The sequence below is a fragment of the Dasypus novemcinctus genome, chromosome 10 (genome assembly GCF_030445035.2).
Source record: "Dasypus novemcinctus isolate mDasNov1 chromosome 10, mDasNov1.1.hap2, whole genome shotgun sequence".
Classification (NCBI taxonomy): Eukaryota; Metazoa; Chordata; class Mammalia; order Cingulata; family Dasypodidae; genus Dasypus; species Dasypus novemcinctus.
The window spans coordinates 12,593,637-12,613,475 of record NC_080682.1 but is presented as its reverse complement, the minus strand read 5'-3'; the positions used below and the strand labels follow the sequence as shown (position 1 = coordinate 12,613,475).

General features: G+C 63.1%; 1 protein-coding gene and 1 pseudogene across 1 annotated transcript; both read right to left on the bottom strand.

The window, feature by feature from the left end:
- Positions 1 to 201: 201 nt before the first annotated feature.
- Positions 202 to 1,858, bottom strand: LOC105745152 (tight junction-associated protein 1 pseudogene; annotated as a pseudogene).
- Positions 1,859 to 3,224: 1,366 nt separating this feature from the next.
- On the bottom strand, positions 3,225 to 18,540 carry FADS3 (fatty acid desaturase 3). The gene is made up of 13 exons (XM_058305317.2): positions 18,210 to 18,540; positions 9,911 to 10,021; positions 9,081 to 9,278; positions 8,565 to 8,666; positions 8,303 to 8,425; positions 8,040 to 8,100; positions 7,384 to 7,460; positions 6,794 to 6,891; positions 6,319 to 6,415; positions 6,053 to 6,132; positions 5,760 to 5,885; positions 4,145 to 4,224; positions 3,225 to 3,696 (listed from the first exon to the last, which is right to left on the bottom strand). Exons 1-12 carry the CDS (start codon positions 18,432 to 18,434, stop codon positions 4,173 to 4,175), a joined length of 1,350 nt encoding a protein of 449 aa, XP_058161300.1. The 5' UTR covers positions 18,435 to 18,540; the 3' UTR covers positions 3,225 to 3,696; positions 4,145 to 4,172.
- Positions 18,541 to 19,839: the final 1,299 nt, after the last annotated feature.

The following is a 19,839-nucleotide window of genomic DNA, read 5'->3' as shown; positions in this document are numbered from 1 at the left end:
GCAGGCTGGCACCAGTCACAATTAATGCAAACGAAAGGCCTGTGTGGGCCACCTCTGGACCCCACCTGCACAGGAGACAGAGCTGTGCGGGCCTGGACAGGGACAGCATGGGGGCCTGGGCTGGGCCCGGAACCCTGAGCGACAGGGGTAGGGCCTCCTGGCGGTGCCAGTGCAGCAACGGCAGGAAGGCAAGCAGAGACCCTAGTTCAGCAGGTTGCCCTGCTCTTGGGCCTGGGTCAGGCTGTCCTTGCAGTGCAAGTGGTGTACCCCCATCCTCTTGGGGCTGCGCTGAGGGGGGCCAGAGCTGGGGAGTGGCCAGGCCCTGCCCTCACTGTGGGAAGGACCAGGCCCCTCCTCTGTGCCACCATCACCGGGCAGCACGCTCTGGCGCTCCTCCTCAGGGCTGATGGGCAGGTTCAGTTCTGCCTCCTCCTCCTCCCTGGGAAAGCCAAAGTCAGATTCTGTTAGCGGCAAGAGGCCCCTTTCACTGGGTGGGGAAGACGGTGCCTGAACCTCATCGTCTCGGTCAGTGGGGCTAAGGGCAAAATGGTGCTGCAGCTCAGGGAGCGCATCACGTCCAAAGGCTGTGCGCTGGGCCACAGCAGCAGGTGGTGGAACACGAGCCACAAATGCCCGCTGCCAGCTGGCCGGCAGGTCCTCCTCAGCGCGGGCTGAGCTGGCCTGAGGGCTGAGTACTGGGAGCCCTGGGCTGGCCTTGTGGTTGGGTGAGGCCTGGGCTGAGGCAGGACTGCTAGGGACGGGGCTGGGGCGGGCCCGCTCACTCCCCTCCTCCACCAGGCTCAGGGAAATGGCCTGGCGGGTGGCGTAAGTGCAGCTGGGCAGGGGGCTGTTGTGGGGGGTTTGCACCTTGTCTTCAGACAACTCTATCACCTCGCGGCCAGGATACAGTGGGTGTGGAAGGGACGGGGTAGGGTAGGGGCTCGGCTTTTCAAAAGCCGGGAAGGGCAGCTCCTCTTCTGGAGAGCCCCCAGTAGTGCTGAGAGAGCAGCACTCCCCATTAGGCTGGGGGCTGGAGCTGCCAAGGGCCGGGGGACTAGCCGGGTCACCTAGGGCGCCCCCACTCACGTCCACATGCACAAAGACGTCCTCGGCCAAAGGGTGCCCAGTACTGCCTGACTGAGCTGAGTTGAGCAGTAGAGATTCTGGCTTCTCCAACACCCGGGCAATGGCGGATGTGGGCACCACGGCCCCACAGCCAGGCTGGGGGCAGGGCCCGGGCTGGCAGCCTCTTGGCCACTGTGCAAATGCTTCCAAACCATGTCCTGTAGCTCACAGGGCAGATCGGCAAACTTGTGGTTGCGGAAATGGGACTTGTTGCACTTGAGGAGCTGCACGGCCAGGTTGCAGTCCAGCGGGGCTGGTTCATTGAGCTCCTCCAGCTTGCTGATGGTGCTCCTGGCATCCAGCAGCTTGTTGGTCAGCTCCACAATCTCCCAGTCCAGTGTCTTCCTATCCATCTCAGTCTTCTTGACCAGCGTGTGCAGCTTGTCCTCCAACTCCTGACTGGTCCGCTGGGAAGCTATGTAACTGTTCTGCCACCTGCGGCATTTGTCCTTAAACTTGTCCAGCTCCTCACGGCTCTGTCCCAGCTCCAGCTCCAGGCAGTGCTGACCAATTTCCAGCTCGCGCTCCAGGGCCTCAGTGCGCCTGGTGGCTTGCGCCAGGCACCCACGGAGCTCCTCATTTTCCTGGTGCAAAAGCGTCATCCTCTCTGTATCAGTCAGGGGTTCCTCCTGATCAAGCCGGGATCCAGGGACTTGGAGCCGCAGCTCCCGATGCTCCGGTGGTGCCTTACGATAGGGCTTCTTAGCAGGGGCTGCGCTAGTCATTCTGCAAGGTGAGGACTCAACCTGCGTCTGTTTGTCGGCAGCTCCCGCTGTTCCGCTGTCCAGGAGTTAGCCCTCGGCTCGCTGCATCCCACAGCCCCTCCACTTCCTCCAGCCAACAGCTCAGGGTTAGTGTCTTCTCCCCAACCAGCCAGCTCTGCTGGTTAGGACGGTGAGTGGGAGCGACAGACTCCTGGCAGCCGCCCTCCAGGCACTCCATACAAACAGACAGCTTGGTTTGTGAGCAGCCCAACGCCCGAGCCGCTCTGGGTTTGGCCTGGGACAATTGGCTATGTCTTCTTCCTGTCCCTGGGGCCCCTGTATCTTCACCTGAAATTGGGGTAGATGCTGTGGCCTGGGATAGGAACTGCGTGCAGGCTTATCTAAGCTTTCAGCCACCACCCACCTCCTTCAGGCCACCGTCTAGCCGCGGGCCGACCTGCCATTTGTGGATAAATTTCTGAGCACCTTGAGCTCTCGCCATGGAACGGGACTGGGCTTTGCACACAGTATCTCTTCCATCACCCTAGGAAGTGGCGTTACAGCTCCGAGAGAGGGAATGATTTGTCCAAAGCCACAAAGCCTGAGTTCCACCAGAGGCTGGGCTTGTCCCCTGATCTGACTCCAGCCGGGAAGAGGAGGTGGCAGCCTCTCGAGGTGGATCAGCGCGGGCTGGTGGGGCCTGGCTCTCCTCCCCATGAGACACTCGCTCTGGCCAGGCTGAGGGGGCTGCCATCCTCCACCTGCCTCCCCGGCTCGGCCCAGGGGGCTCCTGCAGGTGCATGGAGGGCCTGGGGGTCTGCCCCTGGGCCTGGGGGATGGTCACCCCTCCATGCTTTCCAGGCCGGGGACTCACTGCCCAGGGTGAGGGAAGCTGGACCCCATCACACAGTCCGTCTGTCTTCTCCTCCACCATCTCATAAAAGGGCCCAGGCGCTGGTGAACGAAGCCAGTGAGTATTCCAGGTGCTCCACCGGACACGCTGGCCACAGGCAGGGGAGGAGGCCCTGAAAGTTGGGGAGCACTTCCCGGGGCATCCTGCGGAAGAGCTGCCAGAGTCCCTGGCCCGTCGGCACAGACGCAGCACCGATGCCCACGCAACTAATGGTCCCTGGCATTAGGAGGTCACCAGCTGAGGTGCCTCCTCTGGGGGGCAGGGCAGGGGCTGCCTGGGCCTCACCCCCGCAGCACCAGCCCCACCGAGGGTGGGTCTGGGGAGCAGGTACAGGACTTGCAATGTTTGCACCCTTTTCCCCCGCTAAGGGAACCCAGCCCAGGGCGATGGCACCCAGGCAGGGAGTAGGGGGGCAATCCCTGCAGCTGGTGGGGCAACCCCGGCACTCCCTCCGGAAAGACCCCCAGAGAAATCCCAGCACAGCATTTTCAACGTCTTTTATTATTTTCCAAAGCTGCTGACACTTCTTCCTAGGAAACCTTTAGGTCAGCTCAGAGCTGCCCCATCTGAAGTGTGTGGGTACCAGGAGAGCAGTGGGCACCCCAAGAGGCAACGTGAAGCCCCACCCCCAGACTGTCCGAAAACCACAGGCCCCAGTCCGACAGCATCCACCTTCCAGCAGAGGAGCCTGAGCGCTGGCGCGGGGCAGCGACCTGGCCAAGGACGCGGCCCCGACTGCAGGAACCCAGGAACGGAAACACCAAGCCCCGGGGGTGTGTGTGCGTGGGGGGGGAGGGGGGTACAGTCTGTTCACTGCAGCAACTGCAGGCCAGCACCAGGGCTGGGGGCGACACCCAGCATGGCTCCTGTGGCCCCCCGAGCACCGCCACACTGCACCCCACCTGTGCAGCACGAAGGGCGGGGACGGCAGGTGGCCCACCTGCTGGCAGAGGGCTGCGGGAGGAGACAGGCACAGGTCAGGAGAGGCGCCCGCTCGCCCCGCCCATGCTCCAGCGGCACCTGACGACGCAGCCTTGGCCCTGGGGCCCCCCCTGCCAGGCCCCGCCCCCATCCACTTTGGGGTGACGCTGAGTCCAGCTTGCCTGGCCCCGCGGCGAGCGGGGGGAGCGCCCCAAGTCACCCTCCTCCCCACAAACACCCCGATGGTCCAAGGTCCTGAGCTCTTCTCAGGAGCCTGGGGCAGACCCCAGATCCAAAATGCATGCAAATCCAATTTTCTGCTCCATCACAGAGCTGGGTTGGTTTTCATAGAAAAATTACAGTTTTCTCTGCGCTAGGAACTCATGCCGTGATCGCCACGTGGCTTCCTGTACCCTCCCCTACCCCGGACAGGGCTGTGGCGTGCACCCACCGGGGGTTCGCTGGGGCTCTGGGTCCTTACCCCTTCACCACCTGCCCGGGCGCCACCATCACTGATGGAGATAAGCTTCCAGCCAGACGTCACCCGACTTCTTCAGGGACCTGGGGAGGCGGGGGGGGGGGGGCGGGGGACGGGTTAGGACACCTGCAAGACACTAACCCTCGGCTCCAGATGCTGAGCTTGAGGGGGGACGCCCCCATTCCCTCGGGAAGCCCCTTCCCCCTGGGACAGGCAGTTGTGTAGACGGGAAGGGGCCGCTGGGAGAGAGGCTAGGCACTCATTAACGAGTGGGATTTGGAGCAGGCCTTGCCTCACCCCACTGGCCCCCTCATTCTGCTCTAGTCCAGCCGCCTCCTCCCTCTTCACACCTGCCTCAGGGCCCCCACGCTGGCTGTTCCTTCTCCCCGGAATTCTTTTCCCATCAAGGTCCCGCTGACAGCCCTCCCCCACCCCATCCCCACCTCCATTCACATGGCCTTCTCAATTCTGACTACCCCGGCCCTCTATTAAAACTTGCAGCCCCTGCCTGCCACTCCCAAGCCCCTGACCAGCCCTTTTTTGTGGGAGAGTTGGGGTTGGGAGAGGGTTTGTTTTTTGGCCATAGCACTTCTCCCATCCTGTTTTCTGAAATTTCGTTCTTGGTTATTTTTACTCTTTGTTTTTGGTTTCCCTGCTGGAATGTCAGTTCCAGAGACAGTGGGCTTGGCCTGTTCTGTTCATGGATGTATTCTCAGCACCTGGGCCAGGGGCAGGGCCAGGGGCAGGGGCAGGGGCAGGGGCAGGGCCAGGGCCAGGGGCAGGGGCAGGGGCAGGGGCAGGGCCAGGGCCAGGGCCAGGGGCAGGGCCAGGGGCAGGGGCAGGGCCAGGGGCAGGGGCAGGGGCAGGGGCAGGGGCAGGGCCAGGGGCAGGGCCAGGGGCAGGGCCAGGGCCAGGGGCAGGGGCAGGGCCAGGGGCAGGGGCAGGGGCAGGGGCAGGGGCAGGGGCAGGGGCAGAGGCAGGGCCAGGGGCAGAGGCAGGGCCAGGGCCAGGGCCAGGGCCAGGGCCAGGGGCAGGGCCAGGGCCAGGGCCAGGGGCAGGGCCAGGGGCAGGGCCAGGGCCAGGGGCAGGGGCAGGGCCAGGGGCAGGGGCAGGGCCAGGGGCAGGGCCAGGGGCAGGGGCAGGGGCAGGGCCAGGGGCAGAGGCAGGGGCAGGGGCAGGGGCAGGGGCAGGGCCAGGGGCAGGGGCAGGGCCAGGGCCAGGGCCAGGGGCAGGGGCAGGGGCAGGGCCAGGGCCAGGGGCAGGGCCAGGGCCAGGGGCAGGGGCAGGGCCAGGGGCAGGGCCAGGGGCAGGAGCAGGGCCAGGGCCAGGGGCAGGGCCAGGGCCAGGGGCAGGGCCAGGGGCAGGGGTAGGGGCAGGGCCAGGGGCAGGGGCAGGGGCAGGGCCAGGGGCAGGGGCAGGGGCAGGGCCAGGGGCAGGGGTCGGGGGCTGGGGGCCAGGAGCGGGGACAAGGGCTCCTAAAGCCTCACCGTGTGGACAAGTCCTGGTGGGGACTCAGGACGGGCCTGGCAGGTCAGCTCTCAGTGGGGAAGGGGCTGTGTGGGCCCAGAGAGCTCAGGAGGGGCCGGGGGATGAGCGAGGGGCCCAGGCGCGCCCTTACCAGACGATGTCCACCAGGGCAGTGAGGAAGGGCTTCACCTCGTAGCTGAGGCCGTGCTTGGCGCACAGCGCCCTGACCAGGGGGGCCACCCTGCGGTAGTTGTGCCGTGGCATCGTGGGGAAGAGGCTGGGGGAGAGCGCGCGGGCACTGAGCGGGGAGAAGCCCGCGGGCACCCCTACCCACGCGTCACCTCCCTGGCCCTGCCTCGGTCTCCCTAGGGATGAACGGGGCAGCTCCTGGGGACTCACAGCCCTGGGGGCCCTCCCCACGGCCCTGCCCAGGCCCGCCCTCACTGGTGCTCGATCTGGAAGTTGAGGTGCCCGCTGAACCAGTCGTTGAAGAGCGATGGCTCCACGTTGCAGGTGGCGGCCAGCTGCCAGGAGCAGGTGGGGCGCAGGTGAGGGAGGCTGGCATGGCGCCCCACGGCGACCCCTCACCCCTCATGCCCGGCAGCCCTGTCAGGGCCCCCTGCCCCCTTGCCAGCTGGCTCCCAGCTGGGACCCGCCCCCATCCCCAGCAGGGGCCCAGCCCACCCTGCCCCACCCCGCCCCACACCCACCTGAGAGCTGGCCCAGTCGCGGTGCTTCTCGTGGCCGATCTCCTTGGGGATGTGGTTTATCTGCGTGATCCACACGAACCAGTGGCTCTCCAGGACCCTGTCGGGGGAGGCCCATGCACTGCCCACATCCAGCTCACTGCCCAGGCACCGTGAGCGGAGTCTGGAGAGTGGGCTGTCACCAGACCTGGCCTCCGTCTCAGCATCTGTACAGTGGGATTGTACTAATTCCTCCCTCTTGAGGGGATAAAGCCACCGGACAGAGCAGGGCCATTGTGTGGGGGGCCACCTGCAAGGCCAACTGCTTCCCCCCAGCCTGTGGCACCTGTGCTCCCTCTCTCGTGTTCACGCAAATCTCCCAACAACCTAGGGAGGAGGTGCGCCTGTCCCCACTCCGCAGGGGTGGAGGGCCAGGGCCAGCACACCCTGCTGGCGGCGTGTGACCTCCAGCTCCCTGCCACCCCCGACCGGGCCATACCTGACGGCAACAAAGAGGAGGAGCGCCCCGGGGATGCCGTAGAAGGGGACATAGGACAAGAAGAAGCGGCAGTAGAAGCTGGCAGCCCAGAGCAAGTCCTGTGGAGGTGGGCAGAAGTGACCGCGTGGGCTTGCGGTGGGAGGTGGGGGGGGGCAGGGGTCACCCAGCCTCTGACAGGTCACTGCCCCTCCCTGGGCCTCCGTTTTCTCAACCGGGTAAAGGGACAGCCCCTTAGGGACTAAGCACGGAGGCGAAAGCCAGGAAGCGGGGAGCGGGTGAGCTGTCTGGGAGACAAATGCCTGGCAAATGCCCAGAGAGGATGCCCCCACCTGGAGACACACCCCACGGCCCCTGCACGCATGCTCACTCTCTCCCTGTGCGTGCGCAAAACAGGGCCGCGTACACACTCGCTCTTCCCCTGCGCACACCCAAGTACCACGCTGTCACATGCACGCGTGCACACCCAAGGACCACGCTGTCACGTGCACACATGCACATCTGTTTGCACGAGGCAGGTGCCGCCCTCCTCAAGCCCCGCCGGCTGCTGGCACCGCCGCGTGCCCGGGCGAGCCCACAGGGGCCGCACTCACCGCCCACTGCAGGCACACCAGCATGTACGCCAGGTTCTCCACCTCGAAGTTCACCAGGGTAAGCAGCGGCGGCCCAACTGCAAGGGGCGGGGCCCCACAAGGTCAGGAGTAGGGCCAGGCGAGGAGCGGGGGCGGGGGCAGCGGGGGTTGGGGCCGGGGACCCGGTCACTCCAGGAACACCAAGGGGACTCGGGGGTTGATGCTAACCAGTGGGACAGTCTGGGCGGTCAGGGCTGCACTCCTCGCCTGGGGCGTTCGGGGTCTCCCCAGGCTGGCCCCCGCCCCGCCCCCTCCCACCCTTCCTGCTGCAGGTCAGCGGGTGCCTGGGGCCAGCCTCACCCCACCCTCCCTCATTCTGACCCTTGAATCCTCACTCTTCCACCCCCACAGTCCCCCAAACCCTGTCGGGTGCTGGGTGCCCTGACGTGAGGGCAGGAAGGAATTCTGACTCGGGGCTGGCAGAGCTCCTGGCAGGGATGGGATTGCACCTGAGGCTGGGTGAGGGTTAACAAGTTTGCCCGTTCCCTGGGAGGTGTCAGGGAGCCGGCCAGGTCTGCACGGGGAGCACAAGCAGGCTCAGGCCTGGCGCCCACTCCCAGCTCCCGGCCCCAGCCGTGCCGCCCTCCCCACCCCAGGGAAGACAACTGGACACTCACTCAGGAAGAAGTACAGGTGCTGGTGGTTGTAGGGCAAGTATCTGCGCTTCTTCTTGCCGTACTGCGGAGGCAGGGGGTGGCTGGGGGAGCAGCTCCAGGCCCTCCCTCTCCCCGCCAGGGTCAGGGGGCTGGCTGCGGCTTCTCTAGACTCTAACAAATGGGGCTGTCACCCCAGCAGGCAGGAGGTGGGAGAACCTCTGTTCTGGAGCTGGGCGGGGGGGGGTGGGGGGCTTGACCAGCCCGGGGGCCTCCTCTCCGTGCACCTCCACAGACGACTCTCCCAGGACGAACACGGGCGCCACGGTGACGTCAGGGTCCTTGTTAAAGATGTTTGGCTTGGCGTGGTGCTGGAAGTGGCGGAAGTTCCACCAGTGGGCGGAGAAGCCCTGTGATGGGCAAGGACGGCTCTTGGAGGCGGGGGCCAGGCTGTGACCACTGCACCCCGCCGCCCACCCGGGCAGCCCCAGCAAGGCACCCCACCGCAGGTGCCCGGCGCCTGCCGCCCACCCGCACCCCCGCGCCCACCTTCAGCTGCCCCATCACAAACTGCTGGGCCACGTGGTTCCAGCGGGTCTTCCGGAAGACGGACGCGTGGCCCAGGTCGTGCTGCAGACACCAGCACTGAGCCTGGGGAGAGAGGCAGGTCAGGAGCAAGGGGGCCTGGCTCCCCAGCCCCGGAGCCCCAAGGAGCCCTCCCAGCTCACAGAGGACCCCCACGGCTAACGCTCCGCTTCAAGACCCTTGAAGGGCAGCTTCCTCTTTTTACCGATGAAGACAACTAAGTTTCAGGGAGGTCGAGGCCCTTGCAGGTCCGTCGTGGAGCTGCTGCCCTTGGACTCCACGGCGTGAGCTCACTCGGGCTTTATTAACTAAGGAGCTTCCTCGCACTCATTTAAAACGCAGCCCAACCCCAGATGGACAACTTAGGGCCCCTCTGGCTGCTCTTTCATTCATTCAGCACGTATGCCCGGAGTGCCCCCTTCTGCCGGCCCCCTGTCTGCTGGGTGATCTCGGGTGGCCGCGACTCAGCGGTGGGGTCACCTGGGAGATGGCCAGGATGAGGGCGGTGAGGGTGCTGGGCACCCAGCCGGGGCCCAGGAGGTAGACAATGAGCCAGGCGAGCGCCTCCATGGCCAGGATGTGGGCCAGCAGGAGCGCGAAGAAGGCAGGCTTGGCCTCAAACAGCTTCATGTCCTCGGCTGCCTGGCGCAGGGCCCGGAAGTCCTCCACCAGCTGGGCCTGCCGCGGGCGGAGGGGCGCGTCAGCCAAGGACGTGAGGCCCCGGGTGCCCCCCCCCCAACACCCACAGCTCCCCACGCCTCGGCTACTCCCGCAGGGCAGGGGTTCTTAACCTTCGTTGTCCCACGGACTCCTTTGCCAGGGTCGGGTGAAAACCACGGACCCCTTAACTGAGTCCACACTATACTGCGTATTATTTAATGACTAGGTCACACCCGCACCAATACAAGAATAATGGTTTTTTTGAATTTCAATTCAAGCTCACGGACCCCTTGTCAAGAACCCCCGTCCTAGGGCCAGGCCCGAGGGGCGTGGTCAAAGGGGGGTGAAGGGAGGAGAGGACCCGGTTGGGGTGTGAGCAGGGGAGCCGGCTGGACCCTCAAGACGAGCCCATCAGAAACCTCCCTGTGGCCGGGGCGGCGGGGACCAGAGCAGGGAAGTGGCCGTCCAAGCCTGATCCGGAGCTGCCACTGCAGCTTCCCTAGGATGGCCGGCTCCGGAGAGGGTGGCCAGCCCAGCGTGGCCCTGGTCCCGGGGGCTGTGGGTGCCGCTGCTCCTGGCAACTTTCCCGCCCCCTCCTGCTCCCCGGGGGGCCTGGCCTCCCCTCCCCCCCCCGACAGAGCCCCGCTCACATTCTGGGGTCCGTCGCGGCTGGGCTCCTCCGGGGCCAGCTCGCCGATCAGCAGCGGCTGCAGGAACTTGCGCACGAAATCGAGGTCCTGGTGGAAGGCGCGGAAGGCATCCTGAAGGAGAGACGGAGAGACAGACAGACGGCTGGAGGGGCACGCTGGAGCAATGGACAGAGAATCAGAGCAGGACTGCTGATGGGCGGGCAGGGCAGACAGGCAGACAGACAGATGGAGAGCTGGCTGTTTCTTCAGCGGTCACAGAAATAGGCCCGCTCTCCCAGGGTGCCCTGCTCGACACCCCTTGCCGACTGGGCCCCCGTCCGCTTTGCCCAGCACAGGGGGCCCTTCTCCAAACCTGGTCGAAAGTATCAAAATCTGGGTTTACAGAAAGGTCTCCCTGGGAGACTCTGATTCCTCCCACGAAAGAGTTCAGGTCCTCCTGAAGGGCCTTCAAACCGTCCACTGCCCTGATGCATGTAAAATAAGATTTGGGTCACAGCTTTTAGAAACACAAGCAGTAGGTAAAGTGGGGCCGGAGAACCACTGGGCCACCGAGGGAAAAAAAAAATATCAAAGGACCTCATTGACTGGGCTCCTCGGGGGTTTCGAGGAAGACACTCAAACAGCTAAACATTTGATGTAACGAGCAGGAGCAGGAAATATAAACTTAAAAAAAAAGTAAATGAAATCAATTACCTAACATTTCTGTGACTCTGTGTTACAGCCAGGGGTGGGAGTGGGGTACAATGCAAGGAAAAGAAGAGAAAAGAAAGAAGGGTTACAGGAAGAAAGAAAGAGAAAGAAAGAGGGCTAGGGCAAGCGACGGGCCCAGGCAGTGCTGCCGTGTTCGTGAACTTGAACGTCACGCCGTCTGCTTCTCATTCGCTGTCGTCTTGGTGTAACTGGCTCGTTGACTTCACAGCGCTCTTCAAATTATTTTTATCCTTGCCCTTTCAGAGGCTCTCCCTGAATGGGTCAGCCACAGCCACCCAGTCACCTGAAGGGCAGCAGCAGTGACTTGGGAGGCCTGTCCCCGAGGGAGGGAGACAGAGGGGCCCCGTGGCTGCAACGGAAGCACCTCTGAAGGAGGCTGAGCGAGCGCAGGGGCCTCCCACTGTCCTGGAGAGAACAAGCCCACCAGCTTCTGGTGTGTGTTCAAACCCTGTAACCCAACCTCCCGGCCCTGCCCTCACGCCCCCATCTAGAGACCACAGGATCCTCCCTGAGGGGCTCCCTTACCAGCCCAGGGCAGCCTGGGGACCCCAGAGGCTGGGGGAGGGGCTTCTGGAACAAGCTGAGCCCCGGGGACGGCAGACGTGGGGCCCCTTCCCGGACTTCCCTGCAGGGGAGTGGGCTGCACCAGAGCAGACCTCAATCTCTCCAGGGATGGCAAAACGGGGAGAGGGGGTGGTGCCTGGGTTTGGTGCCACCTGGAGAGCTGGGGCTGGTATTGGCAGGGCAACCACTCTCTGTGTGACCTTGAGCTAGTCCCGTCCCCTCCCCGGGCCTCGATTTCCTTAGCAAACCGCGGGGCTGAGACTTCAGGGCCCTTGTGGCTCTGGGCTGCGGAGCTCGACTTGGATTTCCTCGTTTGCTTTGAAACTGTGTGTGTGGCAGCACACAGGGATAGGCGGGCACAGAGGCTCAGGGCCACACTCGCAAATCGCCCCGGGGCACACACGCGGCACATTAAGGCAGCGTCTCTTACACACACGCACGTGCAGACACACCCAGCCCTTCCTGGCCAACAGAGACACACGAAACACATGCAGATGGGACATGGGCAGATACGGGCTGCGCACGGGCACACATGCATGGCACCCTCACAAAACGCGGCACAGACAGGTATCCTTGGGTACAGCCAGGACTCCCACCCTCCCAGCCCTTGGGTCTGCTCCAAGGCCACCCCAGCTCCCAGCAGACCCCCAGATGCTCTGGCAGCATCCCCCCTTTAGCTGAGGAGCGGGTGGGGGCAGGTCAGCCCCCCAGACCCCTTCTCCACGGTCCAATTTGCAGGCCCAGCCCTGCGAGGCACTGGGGTGGAGAGCGGAGCCAGCCCTTGGCGAGCAGGGCGGGCGCTTGGGGCTGGGTGGGCACTGGTCTCGCATGCACTCAGAGAGCGCCGGCCAGGTCCCTGGTACAGACTGAAACCTGATGCCCCCGCAGACAGCTTTTTCTGGCATACCGATTGGGGCCCTGTGACCCTGTGCTCGCCTCTCCAGGTTTCTGTTGAGGACCCAGGGTTGTGGCAGAAGTTTAGGCTCAGAGAAGTTAAGCCACTTTCCCAAGGTCACACAGCTCCATTGGGCGGAGGTCTGACTAAGCCCAGCCATTACCCTGGGTCGGCCCCTCCTGGGCAGGAGGGGGGCAGAGGGCCTGCTGGTGAAGGGTCCTTGCCATGTGGTGGTCTCTATCCTGAGCAGAAGACCCGACTGCCTGGACCCTGGGCTATTGGGAACAAGGTGGCCCTGATGTTTCTGGGGCCATACTGACCGAGGTCACGGCACTGCAGGGAGCCCCGGGCTGGACCCTGGGGCCCACCCCTGGTGGCCCTGGAGGTGTCCTCCCACGGGCACCCGCACCAGACACTGTGACCCCTGAAGAAGTCCAAGGTGGACTTGGGGTCTTTAGCTGGGTCTTGAGGAAAGGAGGGGTGGAAATGCTGGAATACAAGGGGCCCCCCTAAAAGTAAGCTCCTGATGGCGGGGGGCAGAACCTGGTCACGGTAGTGTCCTTGGGAGGTCCTTGGAGCCTGGCATCCAGCAAGTAGTGCTGAATCCGTGGATGACAGCCAGCCCTGCAGAGCCCCAGGAGGCAGGGAAAATGAGCTTTTTTAAAAAAGTATATTAATTTTGTTTTGTCTTTCTCCCCGTCCCCCCACCCTGCTGTTTGCTCTCTGTGACAATTCACTGTGTGATCTTCTGTGTCTGTTTCTTTTCGTCTTCTCGTGTTCTCTAGGATTCACCAGGATTCAATCCTGGGGATCTCCGATGTGGAGAGAGGTTCCCTGTCACTTGCGCCACCTCAGTTCCTCCTTGGTGTTGCGTCTCGCCTTGACTCTCCCCTGCCTCTCTCTTCTGTTGCGTCATCATCTTGCTGCGGTGCTCGCCATGTGGCCCTGGCACGCCGCACCGGCACGCCTTTACCAGGAGGCCCGGGGCTCCAACCCGGGTCCTCTCATATGGTAGACGGGAGCTCAGTTGCTTGGGCCACATCTGCTTCCTGCAATGAGCATTTTTACTGGTGAGGAAACAGAGGCTCAGTGTGGCGGGGACACCTGCCCACAGGTGAGAGTGGCAGAGCTGGGATTCAACCCCAGGTCTGGCTTCTGGGATGCACCTCGGAGTACAGCGTTACCGTCCGGCCCTGCCTCAGAGCCCGGAAACCTGAGCCCCCACCCTGTCCCGAGTTCCTCACAGCCTCGGGTTACAGGGGAGTGGGGGGCAGCCAGGGGTCTGCTTGGGTGCCAGCCTGCCTGGGGTGGGACCTGAGCCACCCCTTATTAGCCATGGTGCCCCAGACAAGGCTGCATCCCTCTCTACTCTGCATTTCCTCGTCGGTAACATAGAAACCACGTGGGCTCATCTCATGGGCTTGCCGGGAGGACTAAGTGGTCAGTCGAGCACTTAGAAGCGCTGGCGTCCAGCAAGGGCCCCGCCACGGGAGCTCTTATCCACGCCCCCACTGCTCTCGTGCACCCCTTCTTCCACTTAAGGAGGGCCAGTGCCTGTAAGGGTGGGCTTTCAGGCATGGGGCAGGAGAGTGGAAACAGCGCCCCTGTCTGTGGGGGGCTGGGCAAGCCTGGGGCGGGGAACAGGAGGGGTCGGCAGCTTCCTTTCACCCCCGATGCACCATGGCGGGGTTGGTTTTGGTCACTCGCCAAAGAATGTGCCAGATGACGGAGGGGGGCTGGGCAGGGAATGCGGCAGGGCTGCTGGGGGCTCCGCCTCTGCTGAGGAGGTAGCAGAGCTTGGGGAGCTGGCGGGCAAGGGATAAGCCCCCAAGGCCACCCCTCAGCAACTCCTCCCCTCCCAGGAGGCTTGATAAGCCAGGAACTCCTTCCCAAGCTCCCCTGGCACGTCCAATGTGGGGCGTCCAGCACCGCGGTGTCCCAGGAGAAGAGCCGGCACTCATGGCAGTCCCCCTCCACTCACCACTCTCAGCCTCACGTGTCGCTGACCCCGTGGTGGCCCCAAAGGGGCAGGGTCTCCTAGCACCCCTTCCCCACCCTGATCTCGGGCCCTTCGCGGCTATTTCATCAGAAACCCACGGTGAGCTGGGTACCCTCAGAGGAAGAAACGCAGAGGGCTGCCCAGAGTGCTTTGACCCCCACCCAACAGGCACGTGGGGTTCCTTCCCAATGCCCAGCCACCCCGCCTCCTCCCTGCCTCCGAGGTCTGAGGTGGCACTGGGAGTGGGGGCACTGCAGCCCCTCTCAGCAGGGGCACGGGAAGGTGGGGGCATTGCAGAAAACATCCACCAGTGCCCACAAGATCACACTTCACGGGATGCGAAGCAGCCAGCATGGTGGGTGGAACAGAGTGTGGGCTCTGGAGCCAGACTGTCTGGGTTCACAGGCAGACATGCTTCAAGGACCTGACCCTGAGCCACCCCGTCCACTGCCACACCCTCACTCCAAAGTGGATATCCTACCCAGATACCAACCCCACCTTCTCAGCCCAAGGATGAAAGTCCTTCACTTCAAGGGTCCCAAGAAGGTCACATTATACCATTCATTTGCAGCCTCAGCCTCCTCACGTGCAAAATGGGCTTGCAATAATACCCACCTCATAAGGTTGTTAGGAGAATTAATTTACTTACCATGTCTACAAAATTCATAAGTGCTTGTTTAATAACTGCTGACTGCAATTACTATCTTGCAGGCTCTGGTGGCAGCATTGTCCACTCCCTCCCCCAGTTTTGATCAGGATGAGAGGGAGCACCTAGAAGGAGCATCCTAGGGCAAAGCCACCACCCTCCACCTGCCTTCATCAGAGCCCAGCTAGATGGGGCCGAGAAAGCCTGTTGGATCTTGTGTTCTCCCCCAACAGCTCTTATGGCTGTAGCACAAAAGGCATTAAGAGCTGCTGGGAAATCCGTTACCCTCATGGCGGCCAGAGAGATGGACTTTCTCTCAGCAACTCTGAAGGAGCTGTGGGGTTCACCATCCCTGTGGCAACAGGGCTCTGTTGCCCACGACAACCAAGCACAATCCCCACAGTTGACCCAGGAGGAAAGCATTCTTATCTCCATGACACTGAGGGGAAACTGAGACCCAGAGGGGAGGGGCCACGACCAAGGTCTCAGAGTGAGGCCAGACTGGCTCCCTCCCTAAAGACCACCCTGAGTGCATCTCAGGGCTCCCATCCCTCTGCCTGCCACCCGAGCAAGCTTCACCAGCTCTCTACTATGACCAGGCCCTTCCTTCAGGGTCCAGTGGAAGGGCCACCTCTTCCAAGGAGCTTTCCCTGTTCATTTAAAGTCACTTTGCCTCTCTGCCTCAGTTTTCTCACATGTGAAGTGGGAATAACAGTAATAGTTGCTGCCTCCTAGGGCTACCTTGAGGATTAAGAAAGTGTAAAGAATAAATAAAAACAAGAAACAAACAAAAATACAACAAAAATAAAATAATAAAAATTTTTAAAAATTTTTAAAAAAGAAAGGAAGTGTGCCTTTAAAACGAGTGCTGAGTTCAGGGCCCAGCACATAGTAGGTGCCTGGAGCATGACCCTGGCTTACTTAGGACCAGCAGCTACATGGCCTTGCCCTTCCCTGGCCAGCTCTACTGGTCTCAGGCTGTCTACACGTCTTAGCCAAACCTGGCCAAGGGCCCAGAGTGCTCTCCCCAGGGCAACGGGCTTTGGATTCCAGGGCGGCTACAGGCTGACTTTACCGCACAGTAACTCTGGGAATTTCCTGGCAGGAAGGCTTCTGCTGCTTGGACATGACAACAGCTGATGGGCAGCAGGGGCTGATAAGAGGTGGCTGAGGGGACATAGCCCTGGGGAGATGGCTGTCCCACCCCCACCTGAGCTCCAGGATCTGTGACGGGGGTGTGGGCTTGGCCATACATCTGCAAGGCACTGAGCCGGTCCAACCCCTGGTCTGCCGTGTGGGTCTATCATGGACAAAGACTGGTGGGTCCCCTACCCCTGGCCACCGGACAGCCCCTCTGGCCTGGATGGACCAGGTATTTTCGGCAACCCCAGCTCAGTGTTTGGGTCTTGGGGGAGTTAAGAGACTGTCTAAAGTGACCCCTTCCTGTTGCAGACAGGGACGGAATCAGACAAGGACACCCAGCAAAAGCCGTGGCTGGACCACAGCTGCTCCACTCACTTTACCATTTGCAAGGCACATTCACACTTGGCAGACAGAACATTGACTGAGCACTGACTACAATTGACCTGCCAGCCCCAGGGCCATGGTGTTGAGAAGACACAGGCCTGCCCTCAGGGGACTCACCATCAGGCCCCGCTTTCCCGGTTTTACAGATGAGGAAACAGGCTTAGAAAAGGGAAGCGCCTCCTGGCTCAAGGTCACCCAGAGCCTCCAATGGCAGAGCCAGGATCCAGCCCCAGGGAGGGGCTTTTGTTTGTTTTTGTTTTTAAAGGAACTGGGAACATCGACCTCCTTGGCCACAGATCAAGTAGAAAATTAATGGATGGAGGTCTCAGGGTGTCCAGCTAAATGTAAGACAAGGATTGCCCATGGGAGAGCTACCAGCACAAGCCTGGCCACAAAGCAGGAAAAGCATTTAATAAATGCTGTTTTCCTTCCCCTCACCCACCCCAGCCTGTCCCACAGGGTGGAGGTTGAAAGAGCCAGCGCAGACACCCATGGGACCCCCAAAAAGTGGTCAGGGCACAGCGAGGCCCAGTGCCACTTACCCCCACCCCCCACAAACATGCTCACAGAAGTGCATGCACATACAACTACACACAAGCGCACACAACTGCAGGCATTCACACACACACACACAGCCTTTCCTCCACAGCCCTTCACACACACATGCAGGCAACTGCACACATACAAGCCTGCACGTACTCGCACACTTGCCCACCCAGAGGCAGCGGGCAAGGCCACACACACACCCACACATGCTCGCACATTCATCGGCCCACAGGCTACTCTGACTCCAGGGCCCTGGCACAACAGCCGGGCCCTCAGCGCCCACGGGCCAGGCTTGCTGCCAGTTTCCAGAGTTTCAGGTCTTGGCTGCAGGTGGCTTCTGACCCTAATCCCTCAGCTTCCTGGGATGGAAGTGGGAGAGACATTTTGGCCCCTAAAAGAGTCCTGTGAAGACTGCCCGACCCATGGGAGAAGGCAGTGGGCACGGAATAGGCAGTCCTGGCAACAGGGACACTGACGGTCCTGAAACAGGACACAGTCCCTTTCGCTGCCTGAAGTTCTTCCATTAGGGACTGGTTCCCTTGGGTCTTGGTGACCTTCGTGGTACTCAGTGTGGATGCCCACCCCCAGAACTGTGCATGGTTAAGGGCAGGGCATGGTGGCCCCCACCCTCATTCTCCCAGGGGGGATGACGGAAGGGGGCTGCACAGGAACAGGGTCCCCAGAGCCTGCCCCACTGCCGGGCTCCAGACGACAGTCCGGCTGGGCCAAGCCACCTCCCTCCTTGGCCAAGACAAGTCCAGATTTGGGTTGAGAAGTGGAAGTCGGCGTCCCCAGGGGCCAGTCTGCTCCTGGGCTCCTGGGGTGACCGTGCTTCCTGACAAGATCCACCCATCTGGTTGGCAAAGGCCCCCACATGCAGCTGCCAGCGTAGGAGCCGTGAGTCACTGACCCTTGGAGCTGTGTACAGCAGCTTTAGGGAAAGCCACAGACCTCCTGGCCCTGCCCAAGCTTCCCTGCCCAGCTCCCAGGGCCGCATGGCACATCTTTGCCAGGCCCTGGTCCCCTGCCCTGCCCCTGGTCCCCAGCAAGTCCCCAGAACGGGGTGCCCAGTCTGGGGAACCTCAGAGCCACAGGGAGCACGTCATCTAGGGCAGTCTCTTTCCACTGTGCCACACCCACCCCTGAGAGCGTCTGTGGTCCGGGCATACCTGCCCCACCCAGGCCTGGTCCATGGAGGGGGTGTCCAGGCCTTCTCTGCAGGAACATGGCCTCCAACTCCACATCAGGCACCACCGGGCTAGTCCACCACAACTCTGGGTGGCAGGCTGAGGTCAAGGGTTATCCAGGGTAGAAAGAATGCTAAGCTCCCTCCCCCAGATGCAGTGGCGCACAGAGCCCACGACAAGTCCCCAGCGAGCCCTCAATCCCCGCCAGCGGTGGGCTTCCTTACCGTGGCATCCTCGGCCCCGTGGTGGCCGATGAGGCGGCTGCCCCCCGGGTGCCTCTGTGCCCAGCGGCTGATGTCGTAGACGCGGCGCTCAATGACCAGCCACTTGTCGCCCGGCAGGTTGTGCTGGCGGATCTGCTCCCAGCGGAAGGTGGGCGGCGGCGCCCCCCGCGGCGTGGGCCCCTCCGGCCACCCCGGGCCCCCGCCGGGCTCCCCGACTCCGCCCATGGCTGTGCGCCCAAGTCCTCTTGCACCCGGGCGCCTGCAGACGTCCGAGCGAGGCACCTGCCGGCCCCAAGTGGCCCTCGCGGGGGGTTTCCTCCGCCGCCACCCGCCCCTCGCCGGCCCCGCCCCTGCCGCTGCGGCCGCCGTAGGAGCGTGCGCCTGCCCGGCTCTCGGCGCAGGGAACTTTTCCCTCCCGCGTAGCCGCTCTGACAGCGCTCGCCTCGCCACGCCCCCCGCCCCGCGCCGCCTCCCAGCCCCGCGGCCGCCATTGGCTGCGCGCGCGCTCGGGGTGGCCGCGGGGGACCGAGCCGAGGCGGGCACGCCCTGCTCCGGAGGGCGGCGGCCACCACGCCCGGCCCTGCCCCGCCCGGCCCCCAGGTTCCGCGGCACCCGGGGTGGAGACACGCCGCCCCACGCCAGAGGCCCGAGGCGGAATCGGAGGCTGCGGGTAATGGGGCCGAGGGCGGAGGGACCCCCAACGCCAAATCCCGAGCGCGCGCGGGCGCGGTCACTCGCTTCTGGTGGCCGTCAGCAGCCTTCAGGGGGCCCCCCAAAACCTGCGCGGTGAGGCCGCCGTCGGGGCGTCAGGGACCGGCCACGCCATCCTCGCCGGTCAAGGGACGGAGGCCACCGCGGCTGCCCGGCCCGCGGAGACCCCGGCTGGGGGGGCGGCTCCCCTCCAGGGCTGCGGGACCAGCGGAGCGGCCGTCACTGGAGGGACACCAGAGCGGGAAGTGGAGTGTCACCTCTCACGGGGTGGGGGGCGGGCGCTCGCTCGGCTGGGTGGCTTGCTTGCCACTCGCCGCCCTTACATTTTACTTAAATAAACTCAGGTCCTTTGGAGAGTGTGGGTATCTCCCCAGATCGCTCTGAATTTCTCTGAGATAACGATGCCAGTTCCTAAGAGTGAGAAGTTCACTCCCGCCAAGGAGTGCAATCAGAGGGTTTTGCAGGTGAGGTCACCACTAGGGCCGTGGCTAACTCAAGCGGCCATCACAATCACCTGGAGAGCTTGCTGGCCTCCATCTCTAGAGCACTTGCTTCCGTAGGTCAGGGTTCGGGCTGGAGATTGTGCTTTTCTGACAAGTGCCCAGGTGATGTTCACTGCTGGTCCGTTGACCACATTTGGAGAAACCTGAGTGCGTTTCTCTGATGCACTGATATTTTGTCTGGAGGCAATCGTAACGAATATTTGCCCAACCGGAGGACCAGAGCCCGCAGAAAGGAGGAGGGGTCAGAATTTTCCTGACGGGACCGCCCACATTTGGTTGCCAGGGACAACCGGTGAGACCCTTGACGTCACCAGGGTCCCCTGTAGCCCAGAGCCCTCTGCACCAAGGTTTCCGCCCATCTGCTCGCCCCCTTCTCTCTGCGCATGTGTGTTCCGGGAGAGGTGTGGTGGCCCGGT